The sequence below is a fragment of the Syngnathoides biaculeatus genome, chromosome 14, assembly GCF_019802595.1.
Source record: "Syngnathoides biaculeatus isolate LvHL_M chromosome 14, ASM1980259v1, whole genome shotgun sequence".
Taxonomy (NCBI): domain Eukaryota; kingdom Metazoa; phylum Chordata; class Actinopteri; order Syngnathiformes; family Syngnathidae; genus Syngnathoides; species Syngnathoides biaculeatus.
In genome coordinates this window covers 5,406,825-5,426,922 of record NC_084653.1, presented here as the reverse complement: position 1 = coordinate 5,426,922, position 20,098 = coordinate 5,406,825, and the positions used below count along the sequence as shown (strand labels likewise).

The 20,098-nt window shown below is 44.2% G+C and overlaps 1 protein-coding gene across 2 annotated transcripts in view; it reads right to left on the bottom strand.

Moving 5' to 3' along the window:
• The window catches only part of kalrna (kalirin RhoGEF kinase a), a 242,497-nt gene that overhangs the window by 202,135 nt on the left and 20,264 nt on the right, over positions 1 to 20,098 (bottom strand). For both annotated transcript variants that reach the window (XM_061842645.1, XM_061842646.1), the window contains exons 2-3: positions 2,137 to 2,211; positions 200 to 314 (exon numbers count right to left, since the gene is read on the bottom strand). In XM_061842645.1, the coding sequence (XP_061698629.1) occupies positions 200 to 314; positions 2,137 to 2,211 (190 nt within the window). The remainder of the gene's footprint in view (positions 1 to 199; positions 315 to 2,136; positions 2,212 to 20,098) is intronic.

Below are 20,098 nucleotides of genomic sequence, written 5' to 3'. Positions count from 1 at the left end.
ACAGTATTTGTTCCAGAGTCTGCTTCAAACACAGGAGTGCTTTCATGCTGATCTAAATCAAACGCAGGGCTCCATCTGCTGCTTTGATTCCACTACCGAGAGCTCCATCAGCCACTTCATCCTCCTTCAATTTGGCACAATTACCTCTTGTCAATGCATTTATTTAAAAAGGGAACAACTTGTGTGTCTGTGTGTCTACCTAGGAACAGTAGACAGGTATGTAACCAGCCTTCTCAAGTCCTCCTGTTTTATTCGGTCATGGTTACTGCGTGCAGGGAAAGTCAAGATGGGTCCTCCTCGTTTGTCCCGTCCACCTGTGCACAAACATAAACATTTAGCTTCAGGGTGCACACATATATTTATTACACAACAAGGTAGACCTACATAAATCAATAAGAACCAACAAGCCTAGTGGCTCCACTCGTGCTAGACATGCTGAACAAATTTTAGTGTTTAACTAAACTAGCCTTTGGGGCTGTAAATTCTAGATGATGTTACAGATAGATTTTTTTACATAACAGTTCATTTCAGATGAACACAACTGCTAAATTTTGTGGTATTTTAAAAGTGGGATAGCTCCAAAGAGTGCTTTGAGAGATTTGGCCAAAGAATAATAAAAATACTGCAGCCAAAAGAAACAGCAATGACAAGAGAGCCTTTGCATTGCATCCTCCAACAAAAAGGAGCTCAGCGTGCAATTTGCGTTAGAGTCAGATGAGTGACAAGTGCAGTGAGGCACTTTTCACATCTGCTTGTTTTGGCACATGCTCATGTTTAACGCCTGCCAGTTGCAACAATTCCACAGTAGTCATATGTTCAAGGTGTCAAGCGACCTGGATGATTTTCCCTGGCCGTTTCCTGCCTGGTCAAATCCTGCACAGAGGGAGAACCCTAACGATTTTTTCTGCAATTCCATTTATCAATAGTATCCCTCCCCCAGAAAAAGCTCAAGTTTATATTCCACCAAAAGGTGCAGTTTTTCCATGTTAGTGGTGTGTGTGTGTGTGTGTGGGGGGGGGGGGTTCCTTTGTCTTTTTTTCTGATATACAACAATCAAACATTGAATACAGTATGAGTGTTGCATGGGGCTGTAGCACTACACTGAGGGAAGGACAAGACAGGACAAAGACAGGAGAAGAAGGACGCAGGACAATGGTCATGGACCTGGCTGTTTCCATTGTCAAACATTTTCAATTAACCACATTTTGCCAGCATTTGGTGCTTTGGTTCTTTTTTTCTCATACTTTTTAGAGGACTTCCATTTTTAAATATTTCTTGCATTGTACTTTTAATCATCATCCTCTTTTAATCATGTAAAGCGCAGTGAGTTTGTGTGAGTATTGTGTATTAAATAAAATAAATTTGCTTTGCTTTTATTTTTTCCTTGGTTTTCATTGCTTACAAGATGTTTTTTTTCATTTGTTTTCAAATGCTTTTAATCATGGAAAGCACACTGAGTTACCTTGGATGTGACATGTACTAAATAAATATTTGCTTTGCTTTACTTATCAATGCCAGCAATCGCAAAATAACCAAATGTAAATTATTCAGCAAAAACCCCAGAAAATGTCCTCACCTTAAATAACATCTGATTTTTTTTCTCAAGCCCCCAAAAATGTATATTAATTGCAAATACAGTAAAAAAAAAAAAAAAAAAAAAACACATCCACCTCCCAGATCTGAGCTTTGGGGTTTGAATTTGGCTACAGCCTCCATGTGTGGAGTTATGTTCTCCACATGTTTCCATGGGTTTTCACCGGGTATTCTGGCTTCCTCTGGAACTCCAAAAACATGCCTCTTTGGTTCAGAAACCTGTCCTTATGTGTGAATAAACTGAATTGTCTTTTGTGAATGTGCAAGTAAATCTTTTTGTCTCTACTCTGTGCCCTGCAACTGCCAATTGCCTGTTAAATGTATACCCCGCCTCTTGCCAAGTTAGGTGATTGAGATTCCAGCTCACACATAATCTATGTGAGAAAAAGCAGTATGGAAAATAGATGGATGGACAATGCAAACAATAGTTGTTGGCATTCCTGCCTCACTATTGAATATTCATGGATTTAAAACTATATATGTTACTCTTATTTCAATATTGAAAAGTCAAGTTGAATGATAAGGGTTTCCAATGACACTCACCAGACACAAAAGCCACTTTCTCCTTCAAGACGGGCAGAACATCAGATGCCTTGATGCCTTCAGTCCTCTGTGACACTGTCGAAAGACCAAAAAAAAGACGTGAAAGAGACAGTCAGTGGAGCATTAAGATTTTTATAATTAATCCAATGATCAGATCAACATTCCTTTGAGGGAAAAACATGGAGCCACATGCTGACACAAGCGCTTTCTGAAAATGCGGTGGAAAAAGTGTTCCCATGCTGCTGCTTCTGCTTGTCTTTCAAAAAACATTTTTATGTTTCAAAACTGAACACTTGAAACTTCAGCAGTTGTGGGAGAGTTTTGTAAATAGAATGTGGTTTCTAATCCACAATCATTTTGCACTTTCTCAAGATCATAATTTTTTAAAGTATATCTTGAGGGGCGGGGGGTGTGACTGAATGTCCACTTTGTTCTGTTCTTACGATGAATGTTTTTAAATCCCTGCTCGAATTAAAAGATGACGTTCTCACCGCTGCCTTCACACAACTTCACACATTAATTCATTCACAAAATGTTTTCCCAGCTTTGTATTAGCGAACATGACCCAAATACTATCAAATAAAGACAATGAAAGACTTTTGAAAGTCCTTTGTATGCACGTTAATGATAAGGTGAGCCAGTTTTGTAATGAAGTGGAGCATCTGAAGTTGAATTTTAATTGTATCACATGAGATTCTGCTAACATCATACGGTTATCTTTTCATATGTGTTTTGGTTTTTCTTTGGCTATTTTTGCAACACTAATTCCAAATAAGGTGCAGACTCCGTCATCTCGGGGTGTTAGAAGAAGAAGAAGGCAAAGATGACAAAGACGAAGGTATTTTAAAATTACAAAAAATAAAATGAGTTTTACGCCCCTGCGAGGGCAAACAGATCCTAGGTGAGGAATCAGACGAAGCACACTCAAAGACGCTCTATAACAATGAAAATAATCGGGGTGCACAACACCAGGACACCTCCCTCTTGAACCAGCCCTGGAAGTGGGGCTTGATGGTAGGGGCCCGGTGGCCGAGCCTGCACCCATGAGGACCGGCTGGGCACAACGCAAAGAAGCAACTTGTTCCCATTATTACCATGAATAAATGAATGGTGATATCATACTTTACCTGTAAAATATACACATTTATTAATGTTTTCACGATAAAGTGAATGAAGAAATCATCACTGTTCCCCTGTTTTTGTCTGCTACATGCAACTTTACATGATATATTTTCAAAATAACTACATATTCCTCCTTGTCAGACTTAAATTTATATGGAGCGTAAGTTTTTCAAAATGAGCATTTACATCGACTTAGAATATCGGCAGCTATTGTCCCTCCATGAAACTGTAAGTACTTGATTAGGATATGTTAATCAAGATCCATTCATTAACCAACTGTGCTGACACCTTCCAAATTCAACGTATTGATTGATTTAGAGATAAAAATATGCCATGCCCATCAGCAGCTTCTGGGTCCACTGCTATGTGCAACAGGGGTGGCTGACGTCATAACAACCCAGTGAATAAAACATGTCATAATCATGCAGCACAATGAAATTATAATGAAATTCATTGCCAACACTTTTATTTGCATTTTTTATCAATTATATTGTTGCAGCCCTATATACAGCTATGCGTAACTCGGTACATTCCCATATGTACTGTACGTATTATCCATCCTTCCATCTATTTTCTGCACTGCTTATCGTCACGAATGTCGTGCTGGAGACTATCCCTAGTTATCTGCTGGCAAAAGGCAAGGTACACCCCGAATTGGTCACCAGCCACATTCCCATATGTATGTAATGTGAGAAAATTTGAATGCAAGCTCTTTTTTAATGCATTGTCAAGGTGAGGCACATACTTAAAATGAAACACCTAACCTAAAAAAAAATTGTGATGAGGACATCCATACCTATGTTTTCAGTACTTACGAGGGCAACCATGGACTCCGTGACTGTGACATGCAACTGAAAGATGGCCTGGCACTGTTGCCAGACAGAAAGTGGACCAACTTGTTGTCGTACAGGTCATTTACCATAGTAAAAAGCAGCAATATGATGAGCTTGTTATCTCTTTTCATTGTAACTGTAACTGTCACAGTTTTTTTTTAATGTTAAAATGTTGAACAAATTTAACACAGACACTTCTTGCCATGATCTCTCACACGACTAAAAGGACCAAAATGTTGGTTTCACCTCATCAAACCTTCTTGGTCTCATCATAAATATTTTTTTCGAGTAGTTTTTGTCTTCCCTTTCTGTCTCATATCCCCAACTTTCTTCCAGCGTGTGTTTTCTCCATCTACGCTTGTGCACACAGAAGCCATACAGACATGATTGCGGCAGCATATGGATGTAAAACAAAACAGGCCGTTGCCAATGAACTGACTACACACACACAAACATGATCACCAGGAGAACAAACAGGTAACAACACATGCGTACATGGACTTTTGTCGTGTTTTTTTCATCACTCAGTACTATTCAAGCGCTGTTCAAACCAAATGACGTTTTGCCTGTTTGCCTATCACGTTTTTACCACATAGCAGCACTTTTTGTCGTCATTTTTCAACTGTTTCCACAACAGCTACCATTACCTAAACATCATCATAACATCATAGTGCCATATTTCCATGACGTTTTCACCACTTCCTAACACACTTCAGTCATGTTAATCTTCTTTTCCTTTCGGCTTGTCCTTTTATGGGTCGCCACAGTGTGTCATCTTTTTCCATCCAAGCCTATCTCCTGCATCTTCCTCTCTAACACCAACTGTCCTCATGTCTTCCCTCACAACATCCATCAACCTTTTCTTTGGTCTCTTGCTCTTTTGTCTGGAAGGTCTATCCTCAGCACCCCTCCACCAATATACTCACTCTCTCGCCTCTGTCAACTGTCTGTTTTCCTTTCCTGAATGCCGTATCTACCCATCACTTTTTCATCCCCCCTATTTCCTTCACCAACATGTCCATTCCAATTTGCACCAATCACAACTCTCTTTTGGTCTGGGATGCTCAGAACTACTTCATCTAGTTCCTCCCAAAATTTCTCTTTCACCTATAGGTCACATCCTACCTGTGGGGCATCACCGCTAATGATATTATACATAACACCCTCAATTTCAAATTTCAGCCTCTTCATTCGATCTGATACTCTTTTTACCTCCAAGACATTCTTAGCCAGCTCTTCCTTTAAAATAACCCCTACTCCATTTCTCTTCCCATCTACTCCATGGTAAAATAATCTAAACCCTGCTTCTAAACTTCTTGCCTTACTACCTTTCCACCTGCTTTCTTGGATGCACAATATATCAACCTTTCTCCTAATCATCATGTCAACTAACTCCTGACCTTTTCCTGTCATAGTCCCATCATTCAAATTCCCAACACTCAGTTGGAGGCTCTGTGGATTCCTCTTCCTCTTTCCTCCTGTTCTTTGTCTTCGACCCACAGTAGCTGAATTTCCGCGGACGCCCTGCAGGTTAACGGTGCTGGGGGCAGGGATTGTTTTGCAATGTTTTCCACTTTTTCACGCATATTATATACTTTCAACAATTCTTCAAATTTCCAAACATATTTTCAGAGTATGACAATATGTTGAGACAATATGTCTCTACCTGTACAGTTTGGAAGTTTAACTCCTGATGGGGGTAACGGTTTCCTTTACAGGATGACATCATGACCATGACCATTTTCATTTCCAATCTGTTTCCACCATTTCCATATTAACATGTTTAAAGTTTCCAAAACAATTTCATCATATTTCAACTCAGTTTTACACACATTTTCACTTCTTTTTCAACACGGTTCTACACTTTTTTTTTCACAAATTTGCCGAATTTAAAGGTTTTAATTTTTCCACCGTATTTTCACTATTTTTGAGGTTTGTTTGTTTTTTTGCATTTTCACCACACCTTTTAATTCAGTTCTTTGCTCTACATTTCACAATGGTATATCCAAAGATGTCTTATGTGTGTATCCAGACTGGAACACTTACGTAAACGTAACCTGATTATTAGTAAATCACTCTTGGGGGGCAGGTTGTGCTATTCCTCAATTAGTGGATGAAATATCTATAGAATGATCAATTCTAAAAAGATTTGATTGTGGGACCCCTATATAAATTATAAATACAGCAAACCCTAACCCTAAACCAGCGGCTGGGTGATTGGGCACTCACAAAAATATTTACAGAGCCCAGTAAACCGTGTGAGAGTTCAGGCAGGTTCGACCACATTGCCTTGTGCGTGGCAGCCTTCAGGCAAAGAATTTGCTAAAAAGTTGGTACATCTTTTTTCTCGACATGTTTCTTTATCACAAGAAGACTAGTGTTGGTTTTTATTATCATCATCTTTCCAACTTGCAAATGAGCTTTCTCTGTCCGGTCTTTTAACTAACCTTATACTTTACCAAGTACCCTAACAGAAGGGTCTCAGAAATCAGGACAGAATTGATTGTAGTATATTTTCAAACCCTTGACATATTTTTCATCTTTAACCATACCCACCCATCCATTTTCCATACCGCTTCTCCTCAGTAGGGTCACGGGTGTGCAGGAGTCTATCCCAGCTATCTTTGGGTGCGAAAGTGTACCTTAAAGGTCAATTATCATCCCTAAACACTATAAAATAGATATTGGAATGAAAAATACATATAACATTATTCACACCAATGTCTATAGGACAAAAAATGAGCGGAGAGTGTGTCATCCATGGACAAAGTTGAGGAAGTGTCATTCGACGACATCCAAGTGGTCGCCATTTTGGCTGCATCCCCTTTCTGTGACGTTATTCTGAACATTCACCATTTAAAATACGCGGTGGACCCTATTATGGGAGACGAACACGCCCCTTCTGACACAGAAGCTCTTTTCGAAGAAGTGAACATCACACAACCGAGTGAAGTTACTGGGTCAATATTACACTATTGTTTCGAGCCATATTCAGATGATATGCGATCATGGCCAAACCGCCTCTCCGTCCAATCCACTTCCGCAGGGAGATGAGCCATCACGGCCGACAAGGCCGGCGGCCGGCTGGCTCATTTTTGGCGCCGAGGTGGCTTATCATGGCGCTGAGCCGGGCCGCTTTACGGCGTTGTTCATAGCCGCCGCCATCCGCGATGAACAACACCGCCGAGCCAGGGCACTTTGTCGTCGCACACAGCTGAGTGCGGGATTGTCGGCAGCGTTGTTCAGAGCCACCGCCGTCCGTGAGCCTGACGCGTAGCCTCCGCCAAAGCCGTAACCAGCAGACGCAGCGCTTCGGCCGGGATAGCTCATTTTCGGCGCCGAGGTGGCTTATCACGGAGCCGAGCCGGGCTGCTTTATTGCGTTGTCATCGCACCCGGCTGAGTGCGCCATTGTCGGAGCGTTGTTCATAGCCGCTGCCGTCTGCGAGCCTACGTGGCAGCCTTTGCTGGTGAGGCCACACAGCAGCCTTCGGCAGTGAGCCTGACGCTGTTTGATGCGCACAGCGACACATTTAGCATGCCTGTCATACGTACACGGATCTTTTGTTACGTTATGAGAGACAGATTACGTGGTCCTGCCCAAACTATTATTTTTTTTAGTAGCTGTATACACACCTACCTGTCATTTGGAACCCACAAAGCTCTTGTCCATTGCACCCGTGCAATCCATTTTTCACGACGAACCGGGTCGCTTGCAAATTTATGAAGGGTAAATCCATCCTCCCGAGTGTTCAAGCAATGTCCAGCAATGCTACGAACTGGCATTTTGGCTGACGTGTAGGAACAACGAGCTACCTTCCCGGAGGAAAAACTAATAGAAACAAATGAGTCTACTTGAGGGTAGTCCTGCCATGTACGTCAATTCCTACTTCTTCTCAAAAACAAATCCCTCGAGAGGATTTTCATGGCGGGAGTTACAAAAAGCTGTATACGTCAAAATCATGTTTTGTGGTGAAAAAACGTATGGGTCCATGTCGGCTGGTGTTTTTTTCATTAATTACATACTAAAAATCATGCATTTCATGACAGTGGCCCCTTAAGAGCAAAGGCCTGATTGTACTCCCGTGCTCGACATTTACCCGTGCATTGCCCCGTACAGAACCTCGGTGTAACTTGCCGTGCTCTGATCAAAACATGTTCCGAAATGTGCGAAAAAAAGGCAGCAGAGATCATCTCTTGTGATTGCTCCATTTTAGTCACATGCTGTGTTGACATAATCGCTGTTCTTCCCTGCTCCATGTCCCACCTACACCGCCGCCTTTTTGAACGATTATGCATCATAATTAAACGTTGATGTTAAATGTTGATAATATCGACAGACTTTATTTTAACCATGCAAACTGTTTTTGACCCAGCCCCGTAAAATTATCGGAATCGAGAATTGTTTGGAACTGAAATCAAAATAAGGAATCGGAATCGCTCAAATTCAAATGATGCTCAAATCTAACCATAGATGACAAAAATCCATATTTTCTGCAATTCTTTTTAGCCTTCAGACTCACACTTACCAATTACAAAACAAGCAGGAAAGAGAAACTTTTTTTTAACTTTCGAGTAAAAACAAAACCACTAAGTGAATGAATTCTAATAAGCGTGAATGAATGACTGTCGCAAATTAACTTTTACACTTACCTCATTTATATGTCAGGAATGGAGGAAACTAAACAATCCAGATTATGCCTGCTTCAGTCAAAGTATATTAAAATCACAACTGTGACTAGTAGAGCACCAAAAATAAAAATTAATTATCCTGAGGTCATTAGCTTATGTTAGTGTAACTAATATTGTGGCCTAGGTGGAGATTTTACAGCATATGTGGGTGTGCGTTGTGTTATCAGCAACTATTCAAACGACAAACAGCAGGGGAAAGGTCACATCACAGTCGCTGCTACTACACACGCACACACACACACACATACATTCACTCACTCAATGTTTCCAGACACGTCCATGTTAAAGGTTTACATGCAGCCCTGCTGTAGCCATTAACAATGACACCCCCCACCGCACGCACATATCCACACACACTTACACGGTAAATGATAACCTAGGCCGATTGGTAGGGGGACTGACAATTTCTTTACCCATAACGCATAGGCATCACCAGCTTTTAAATTGTGCTCACAAAATCACATCAGCACACAGATGACACTCAGACAACTAAATTACAGGTGCGTGCACGTGTGCGTCTTGTCATATCAAAATTTTGTCTAGTACACTTGAGAAAAATACCATCACCCCCAGTTAGACTGTATCTGTCTACATGTCTTTAGAGGGCAACAGGTGAGGCAGCACACAGGCTGGGAACAGCTGCCATGACAACCAGCTGCTAGAACTTCTGTTGACACGGTGACAGGAGGTCACCTACTCAGCCGGAGACTGTTGACGTGGAACAATGCAAAACTCTGTCACCGATTATGTTCACCAGGAAACTTAGTATCATTGTGTATGTAAAAAAAAAAAAAGTGTCACTTGGAGGTCTGTAGCGATAGTCAACATCCATATTAAATACATGTAATACTTATTTAATGCATATACTGCATATGTATAGGATATATAACATTGAGTTTAGATAGAAGACTGCTATGCATGTGGCGGCACAATACTTCCCAGCTTCCCCTGGGGTCCCTTTGAGCACATTAATCTAGTAGCACAGATTACACACAAATATATCATAACTGTAAATTATTGATAACAGCAACAATTACAATACTTATAATTACAAATGATAGCGACGCACTTTCACTACCATCTTCCTATAATTTAATTGGAACCTTTGCAGGATCTCAAAGGCCACATTGTAGTTACTCTTTCCCTCTAAGGGCTGACAGTGAACCTATATCAGAATCAGAATCTTTATTTTGCCAAGTATGTCAGAAACACACAAGGAATTAGTCTCCGGTAGTTGGAGCCACTCGAGTACGACAACAGACAGACAGATGACATAGAACACATCTGAGACAAGGACATTGGGAGAACAGTTACTGAGCAACAAATGACTACCAGCAATCTAGCAATGACGGTAGAATTTTTTTACAGCACAATTTGACAAAGAGTGCAATCATAATGGGAAAATAATACATAAAATATTAATAAAGACATACACTAATATCCATCCATCCATTATCTGAGCCACTTTTCCTCACAAGTGTCACGAGACCCTATCCCAGCTGTCATCGGTCAGGAAGCAGGGAACACCCTGAACTGATTGCCAGCCAATTGCAGGGCAAATTAAGACAGACAACAGTTACACTCCCAATCACACCTCGGGATAATTTAAAGTGTCCAATTAACGCATGTTTTTTTGGATGTGGCAGGAAACCAGAGTGCCCGGAGAAGACCCAATTTCACGCAGGCGTGGCCGGGATTTGAACCCCAGTCCTCAGAAGTTTGAGGCCAGCGCTCTACGGCTGCGCCACCGTGCCGCCTAAGCAAATGCATATGCCTCTAAATCATTTCACAGATTCCATCAGTTTCCACGTGAAATGCAAACCAATAGGAGGTATGGCGTGCATAAATTTGTATGATGGATCAGAATTCCACTACAGTGATGGCAGTGGTTTAAATCCCAAGAAACCAAATGGATACTTCGTTGCAGAAAAATTAATATCTTAAATATTATAACATATTACTAACGCGTGCGTATTTCAATGCTCCAAGCTCCATGTGAGAATTTCCCGTCACATGCACACACACACACACACACACACACACACACACACACATCCTCACATAGACACACGCACACATGCACACATATTTACGGTTTTGGCACCAGTTTTCCCTGCAGAGCTGCAGAGGAAAACCACATCCATCACTCTTCTACATAACACAAACCACACACTTATCTCACACATATATACGCTTACACACATTCGGACACACACTAAGAGAAATAGTGCTTTAAAATGCTTAAGCGCTTGCCAGGCATCACACCCAGGTCACAAACACACTGCAGAAACAATGAAAAACAGTATGTTATCATCTACTGTATATTATCAGTGATATACACTATGGTATGTATTCTTAGGATGGAAAAGTACCAACACTACCAGTTATCGGTATTTGCCCCATATCGGCTTTATTTCAAGGTTTTGGGTCCATGTGAAGGCTGTCGATACCAGCAACCGATACTTATGCAAAAAAAAAAAAAAAAATCTGACAAGTAAATCCTCCTCACCAGTAGTTGGCACTACCCCGTGGCTGTTTGAGTGCTCATATGTGTAAGGAAGAGGTTTTTATTCACAATTACATGTTGTGTAATTTGGTTCAAGCTACTGCCCAACGGAGCAGGGGCCCATGATGACTTTGGGGTACCAGAAGCTAAAAAAAAAAAACCCCAAGTCAATAGCATCAGCAAAGTAAGCATTTTGTCAATGGCAGAGAAGATTTGTTTTTTTCATGTGCACAGCACGTGTATGTTCCTTATAAGTGTGGTCCTATTTCAATTGGGAAGTTAGTTTTCCAACGGTATAAAATGTATTGCCCAGAAGCTTGTTTCAACAAATTGTACTGTTTTCAATACTATCTTAAGCCTTTCTGTTTTAGAAAAGTGTAATAGTTTGAGCTGTCTGATTTATTACAGACCTTTCCACAAAATTAGAATATCATGGAAAAGTTTATTTATTTCCATAATTCCATTCAAAAAGTTCATTAGATCATAAATTCAGGGCCCAAAATTTAGCCCATTTGAAATATTTATTTGTTTATAAATTCCAGCTCAGCAGATTCAAGCTCTTAAAACCCCCAAACTAAAAAATACAAAAATACAAATTCTCTGAAGAAATAAGACCAATTTTTGCAAGCTATAAATGTTTTAAACTAAGTATCGCACACTAAACTCAAAGCACTTGCACAGGTTTCCCCAGGCGTTGCTTCAGTTTGGTTCGATTGTGTCAGTTGGGTTCAATGTGAGGAAGACTGCAGACTTGACAACTGGCCAGAAGACCATCATTGATACCTTCCATAAAGAGGAGCCAGCGCCAAAGGACGATCCGGTCGTAGTCTGCCGATATGGAAAGTAGGGTGCACCCTCATCAACCTGGGTAGTCTAAGTGATACGGCGACCGGGTTAATGATTTTGGTGATCGGGAACAGACCAATGAACCTGGGAGCAAGTTTGCGGGATTCCATCCACAACGGGAGGTCCTTGGTGGAGAGCCACACTCCCTGCCCCACCCTGAGTTCTGGTGCAGCTCTCCTCTTGCGGTCTGCTGCGGACTTGTAGATGTTGCCCATGTGCAGCAGCATCCTGCGGGCTGCCTCCCAGGTCCGTTTGCAGCGCAGTATCACTGCCAGGGCCGACGGCACCGCGGAATCTGTGGCCAAGGAAGGAAACAGAGAGGGAGGATAGCCGTGTACAACGTGGAGTGGAGCAATACCTGTTGAGGCGGAGGGTAGGGAGTTGTGAGCGTACTCAACCCATTTGAGGTGCTGGCTCCACGTGCTCTGGTCCCTAGATGCAAAGCATCGAAGTCCGGTCTCTAATTCCTGGTTTACCCTCTCTGTTTGGCCGTTAGACTCCGGAAGATGGCCCAAAGTTAGACTAGCCGAAGCGCCGATGAGTGTGCAGAAATCCTTGTAGAAGCGGGCGCTGAATTGTGGACCTCTGTCCAAGACGATGTCCCGGGGGAACCCGTGGTAGCGGACGACCTTGTCCAAAACCAGATGGGCTGTCTGCTTGGCCGACGGGATCTTCGGAAGTGGCACGAAGTGAACCATCTTGGAGAATTGGTCCACTACAGACAGCACAACTGTATTTCCCTGAGAGGGCGGCAGGCCGGTGACGAAGTCCAAGGCGATGTGTGACCACGGGCGGAAAGGGATGGACAGAGTCCGCGACTCACCCACCGGTCGTAAACGGGTCGTCTTATTCGCCGCACACACCGGGCAGGCATTGATGAATTCCTTCACGTCTTTGCTGAGGTTGGGCCACCAGAATCTGTGTTTGACCACAGAACGAGTTTTTGCCATACTCGGGTGGCAGACCGTCTTGTTCGAATGGGCCCAATTGACGACATCTCCCCGAAGTGATGGAACGACGAACAGGCGATCAGACGGACAATCTGCGGGTGGCGGCGTCTCCCCCAGGGCCTCCTTCACCTGCGACTCGACCACCCAGGTGAAGCCGGACACAAAGTACGCCTCTGGCAGGATAGGAGCCGCTACTGACTCCGTGCGCTCCCCCTCGTGGATCCGTGAGGGGGTGTCCGGCTTGCCGTTCTTGGAACCTGGACAGAAGGAAAGAGTGAAGCGGAAGCGGGTGAAGAAGAGAACCCACCTGGCCTGGCGGGCGTTCAACCGCTTCGCGGTCCTCAGGTACTCTAGATTTTTGTGGTCGGTGAGGACCACGAACGGTACTTGTGAGCCCACCAGCCAGTGCCGCCACTCCTCCAGAGCCGTCTTGACCGCCAGCAGTTCGCGATCCCACAAGTTGTAGTTTCTCTCTGCCAGGGTTAGCTTCCTAGACGGGAACGCACACGGGTGGATCCTTCTGTCTTTGGGACTCCTCTGCGACAAAATGGCTCCGATTCCTGAGTCCGACGCGTCCACCTCCACCATGAACTGCCGATCTGGATCCGGGATAATGAGGATGGGTGCAGTGGTGAAACTTGCCTTAAGTTTATAGAAGGCCTCCTGACAGGTCCTGGACCATTCGAAAACATTGTGCGGAGAGGTGAGGGCGTGCAGAGGTTCGCTGGAGCACCTCTCTGACCTGTCGGATATGGGAGGTCAGGTCTGGTGAAAAGATAAGAATGTCGTCAAGGTATATAAATACGTTTTTGTTCAGGAACTCCCGAAGCACATCATTAATAAAGTTTTGGAAGACGGCCGGGGCATTGGTCAGTCTGAAGGGCATCACCAGATACTCGTAATGCACCGTCAGAGTGTTGGAAGCCGTCTTCCCTTCGTCGCCCTTCCGGATCCGCACCTGATGATACGCGCTGCGCAAGTCCAGCCTGGTGAAGATCCATGCTCCTTGGAGGAGTTCAAATGCCGTAGCGATTAAGGGCAAGGTGTACCTGTTCTTGACTGTGATGTCATTCAATTCTCGGTAGTCGATGCAGGGTCGTAAAGTGGAGCCCTTCTTCTTAACGAAAAAAAACCCTACACCGGCTGGTGAGGACGACGGCCGAATGAGTCCGGTTGCCAGAGACTCCTCGACGTAATCGCTCATTGCCTGGTGCTCCGGTCCTGTCAAAGAGAACAGTCTCCCTCTGGGAGGTGAGGTGCCTGGGAGGAGTTCAATAGCACAGTCATAAGGACGATGCGGCGGCAGAGATTTTGCCTTGGACTCAGAAAAAACTTCCTTTAAATCATGGTAGCAAGAAGGCACTGTGGCTAATTCAGAAGCAGTACTCAGTTTAGCAACTTGAATCCCTCCGTCCTCCCGAGGGGCGAAACACTGCTTGTGACAGTCTTCACCCCATGCCATTGTCCGACCCGCGACCCAGTCAATGTGGGGGTTGTGTCTCTTCAGCAACGGGCTCCCCAGTATTATATCACTGCTGCTAGAGTTAAAAACGTGGAAACTAATGCACTGCGTGTGCTGTTGGCGGCGTAAGCAATACGAAGACGCTGTGTGGGGAAGGACTCCGCACGCAACGCTTTGACCACACGGGGATTTATTAGGTTGGCGTCCGAACCGGAGTCAATGAACGTGGTCACTAGGCATGAGTGAGAGTCCGTTCCTACGGTGAGGTGCAAAAGCGACCGCCCTGACTCAGCGACAGTATACCGCACACTCAACGGCGTAGAGATCCTAAGGTCTGAGTGCTTCGGTCGAACCGGGAAGCGGGCGATTAAGTGTCAAAGATGACCACAGTAGAAACAACGCCCTTCTTGTCGGCGGCGTAAGCGCTCCTCCGCTGAGCTACCAAGCCCCTCCACTTGCATGGGTTCCGACGTAGTAAGCAGCGTGGGCGGCCGGGAAGCAACCGGGCTGAGCCTCTCCGTCTCCTCCTTGGTCATGCCATCCATCTGCCCCTGCACGGCCAATCGCTGATCCACCTTAAGGGCCAGTGCGATGAGGGCGTCCAGCGAAGGAGGAAGATCCACGGCAATGAGGTGACCATGGATCTGTGGGGAAAGTCCCTAGTAGAAGGCGTCATGGAGAGCCTCCTTGTTCCACCGCTCTTGGCGAACCGGATCCGGAATTCGATAGCGTAATCTGACACGCGGCGACGGCCTTGGCGAATTGTCATGCGTTCCGGAATTCCGTACTGGAATACTTGGGTGAGCGCGCAGACGAATGTCGTCCATGAACGGCAGATCTATGAGTTGCGACTCCATTCTGCTGTAGCCCAAGCCTCTGCCCTTCCCGTCATGTGGGAAATGACGAAGGCGATCCGGGAGCTGTCCGTGGGGAAAGCGGACGCCTGCAGTTCGAAATGGAGATCGCACTGTGCAAGGAAGGGCTTGACGTTGCATGAGTCGCCTGAGAAACGTTCCGGTCAGGAGAGTGGAGTTATGCTGGCACGTGAGGGCTCCGTAACAGGAGGAACGGGTGGACTCGGAGCGACAGGCGGAGTGACCATCGTCAGCGTAGCAGCCGCGGTAGCTTGGGATGCTAGCCACGGCTCCAGCTGGGCACAGATCTCAGACGTTGATTCGTTACCTGAAGAGCAGCCTCCTGCTCAGCCAGGTGTCTGCTCTGGAACTGTAACGAGCGGTGGATGGCTTCAGAGTCGGCTGGGTCCATGTTGTGGCCAGATCGTTCTGTCACGAACGAGGCTCGAGGGCGGACCCAAATGCACGACTCCAGAGGCAAGCAGGTAGTGTACAGAAAGCCTTTATTCGGTCCGTGGTCAATGATCAGCGAGTCAGTCAGGAATAGCAGCAGTATCAGAAGAGGCAGGCTTACAAGGATGGTCAGGGAACAGGCGAGGGTCGGTACATGGTAGGCCAGGTATTCCAGAGTGCGGGAACGAGGCATGGGAATCAACGATCTGGCGGAGGACTAGTTGTCCCCCGTGTCCTATAAGTACCGGGTTTAATCAGCCGAAACAGGGTGCAGGTGTGTGCCGACTAACTGGCTGGCCACGCCCAGCCTGGGCAGGATGTCAGGAGCATGACACGTTGTGGCGCAGGTGGAAGGCTGAGAGGAAGCAGAACTGGGGCTGTTGGTCCAGGTGCTAGCTCAAGCTAAAGAACAACTCGCACAGACCGCCTATTCCAACCCTGGACCTCACCAAGGTCAGTTCCAAATGGACGAACTGGAATTGCAATTTACAGATAATCGCTATGTTCGTGATTCCTGCATCCTCATTATAACAGAGACCAGGCTTCACCTGAATGACAGAGGACGCCATCGCCATAGCGACACAACATTGGTTGGGCTGATCTTGAGGGGAGACAAGACAGCCTAGAAGAGAGGAGGTCCAACAGCTCGCAGCCTCGTAGTCAGACAAAAATTTGGCACTGAACACTAAAAAATGAAAGGAGAACATTGTGGCCTTCAAGAGGAGCAGAACCGAACTGGCTCTATTCTTAATGAACTGCGAGTGTGTGCAGAGAGTCTGCACATTTGGGTTCCTGGGAGTCCTGCTGTCTGAGGACCTCTCCTGGACAGACAACAGATCAGTGGTCATCATGAAGGTTCAATGGTGTCTTCACTTCCAAAAAATCCTGAGAAAAACCAACCATGACACAAAGTTGGAGCTGGACTTCTACAGCTCATCTATCGAGAGCCTGCTGACATGCTGTTTCTCCATCTAGACGGGAGCTGCACGGGGGTCAGACAGAGGAAGGCTTCAGAGGAGAATCAATTGGCTGCCCTCTACCCTCAGTGGCAGACATTTATTTACTCCTCTCGCTGCCTTAGCAGAGCTCGGAAGAATTTTAAGGACACTACACACCTCATTTTCAACTGTTTGACCGCCTCCCATCTGGAAGCCGGTACAGATGCACAAAAGCAAGGACCAACAAGCTGAGGAATAGTTGATCCATCACCACTCTGAACTCTCATTTTTCCTCTAGCCGTGCTCTTAATGTGAAAGCACGTTGATTTCAACATCTTGTGTCATACATTTTATGCATTCTGTTTTACCCATCTATTTTTAGTTATTTTTACTTATCATTTGTTATCCTTATTTATATTATTGCTTTTATTTATTCACTTAAAAGGAGTTCTCCTATCTTGTTGTGCAGTGGTATAATGACAAATGTGCCAATCATTCATTCATTGTAAAATTAAACAAATCTGAAATTGTTTAAATTAGGGCCCTAAATCTACAATCTATGAAAAGTTTTTGAATGGGAAGAAATAAAGCTTTCCATGATATTCCTTTTTTTGGGGGTGGTGTGGGCTGCATGCTCGTCACCACAGCGGATCATCTTTTTCCATGTGCACCTCTCCCCTGCATCTTCCGCTCTAACTTCAAATGCCCTAATGTCTTCCCTCACAACATTCATCAACCTTCTCTTTCATCTTCATCTCACTCTTTTGCCCGGCACTCCATCCTCATCACCCTTCTACCAATATACCCACTCTCTTGCCTCCAGACATGTCCAAACCATCGAAGTCTTCTCTCTCAAACCTTGTCTCCAAAACATCCAACTTTGGCTGTCCCTCTAGCTCATTTCTAATCCTATCCCAACTGCTCACTCCGAGAGTGAACCTGGACATCTTAATTTCTGCTAGTTCTGCTTGCTGTTGTCTTCAGTGCCACCCTCTCTAATTCGTACATCATGGCCGGCCTCACCACTGTTTTATAAACTTTGCCCTTCATCGTAGTAGAGATTCTTCTGTCACATAACACACCAGACACCTTCCGCCAGCTCTTTCAACCTGCTTGGACCCGTTTCTTCACTTGCTTACCACACACACCATTGCTTTGGATTGTTAACCCTAAGTATTTGAAATCATTCACCCTCGCTATTTCTTCTCCCTGTAGCCTCACTCTTTCCCTCCATCTCTTTTTTCATGCCCATATATTCAGTTTTACTTCAGCTAATCTTCTTTCCTCTCCTATCCAGTGCACGACTAAACTCTTCTTACTGTTCCTCCACCTGCTCCTTAATTTAACTCCAGAAAACAATATCTGTGAACATCATGATCCAAGGGGATTCCATTGTCTTGTTTGTTATATTATTTGCCTTGATCTGAAGAGCATGAAAGAGACTGCAAGTTCTGTTTGCACTGCGCTCCTTGTTCTTCATACTGCACTGATATTCCCATTTGCATGATTCCATTTCAAAGGAGTGAAGCAGTTTGATGTTGTGCCAAAATCATTTCACTGCCAGTGATGCAAGATGGCCTGTGTCAGGTTGGCACTGCCTTGTGTATCCATTGCGAAAATGAATAACAATGATCTCTTCCTACTATTAATCCCTCAAGGTTGTCATTCTTTCCCAGTAACATGCTTCCATAAATGCAGATCTCAAAACATCACAACTCTCAGAGGCATTATAAATCAACAACGACATTGTGTGCTTTTGTATGACATGTACGTGGCTCCTCTTTTTTTTATCCATCGACAGCATGTGAGTCATTCAGCTTGAACCAATCATATAAAAACTTGAATAGTGGATGGTTGCATTATGATGTTTTGAAGGTGCACGGTGAAGTAATTTATGCGACACTCCAACCACACACAGAGATGCCATCTGGGTGCTGCTGACTCAGCACAACACACACACACAAATATAACAGTACTCCCACAATGATCAGTCAGTATTCAACATTTTATCCTCAGAATGAACCAGATAAATGCTGCTATATCCAATAGGTAAGTCACGCACCATGCAATATATCGCCAGTAGTCATTTATGAACACCCGAAGAAAATATGCACGTATTATTCTAAACACATAAATAAGCAAGCACTGTTTAAACATGACCTTGAGTAAGCCGTAAAGTAAGAGGTCAAGATGATGCCATATTGGTGCTTTCATAGAGGAAGGGAACATTAAAACGTAGAACATGTGTTGTAGCTATAAGATGAAAGTCTCTCTCTCTCCTCTCTCTCTCTCTTTCTCTCTCTCTCTCACTCGCTCTGTTTGTTTCTATGTCTCTTGCCCACAAGATCCACTTTCAGTGTGCAGACAGCAGCTGTTTGGCAAAAGGAAAACAATGGAGAAGCAGTAGTTAAACCTAGACTGCATGCATGTAAATGTGTGTAGAAAGGATAGGGGCAGTTCGGTGTGTTTGTGGAGGCGACACACATTAGAAGATAGTGCATGTTTTTAATTAACAAAATAAAATTAAAAGTGATGGCTCAAGCAACAACCTCTCACATGCGCAAAAAGTGCTTGTCCTTTGGGGTCATAGGCCAAACTATGCTCTCAATACCCTTTGTTGGTATATGTGATGCATTGCACATCATATGTTTAGGTACAGAATATTACAATACAGAATATGAGATATTGTGTAAATTCTGTCTATCATGGAGCAGCACAGTGACATAAAATGAAGTCACATAGTGGGTACCATGTCTGCCTCACAATTCTTGGGCTCTGGGTTTTAAATGGCTGCTCTTGGTCTTCCTGTGTGGAGTGAGATTGTTTATAAATCACATTACTTTTTTTTTAATCTCTTTAATCTTAGGAGCACTGCAGTGAATCTTACGTGTGTGTTTGAGTGTGCATGAGTGTATGTGTATGTGTGTGTGTGTGTGTGTGTGTGTGTCTGAGCGCTCACAATAATGGGCTAGAAATGCCCATGATAAAGGATATAGAAAATGGAGGAATGGACATGTATTAAAACTTTAATAAGAATTGTCCCAATGACATCAGATGAATCAAGATTAAATATGAGGAAACCATGGAATGCACAGACCATAAAATATGATGTAGATTGGAGGTGGCTAGAACATTAAATGTGTTTACTGACTGTAGAGTAATGGCAAGGGAGTGTGTAGCTTGACAAAACAGTATGGTGATGTGTAGGACAACTCAGGGGGTGGGTAGGAAAATGAAGAAGACAAAGGTAGAGCAGAGAACCAGGTGGTGGAGGTTGAGAAAGGAAGAATACTGTGCAGTCTTCCAG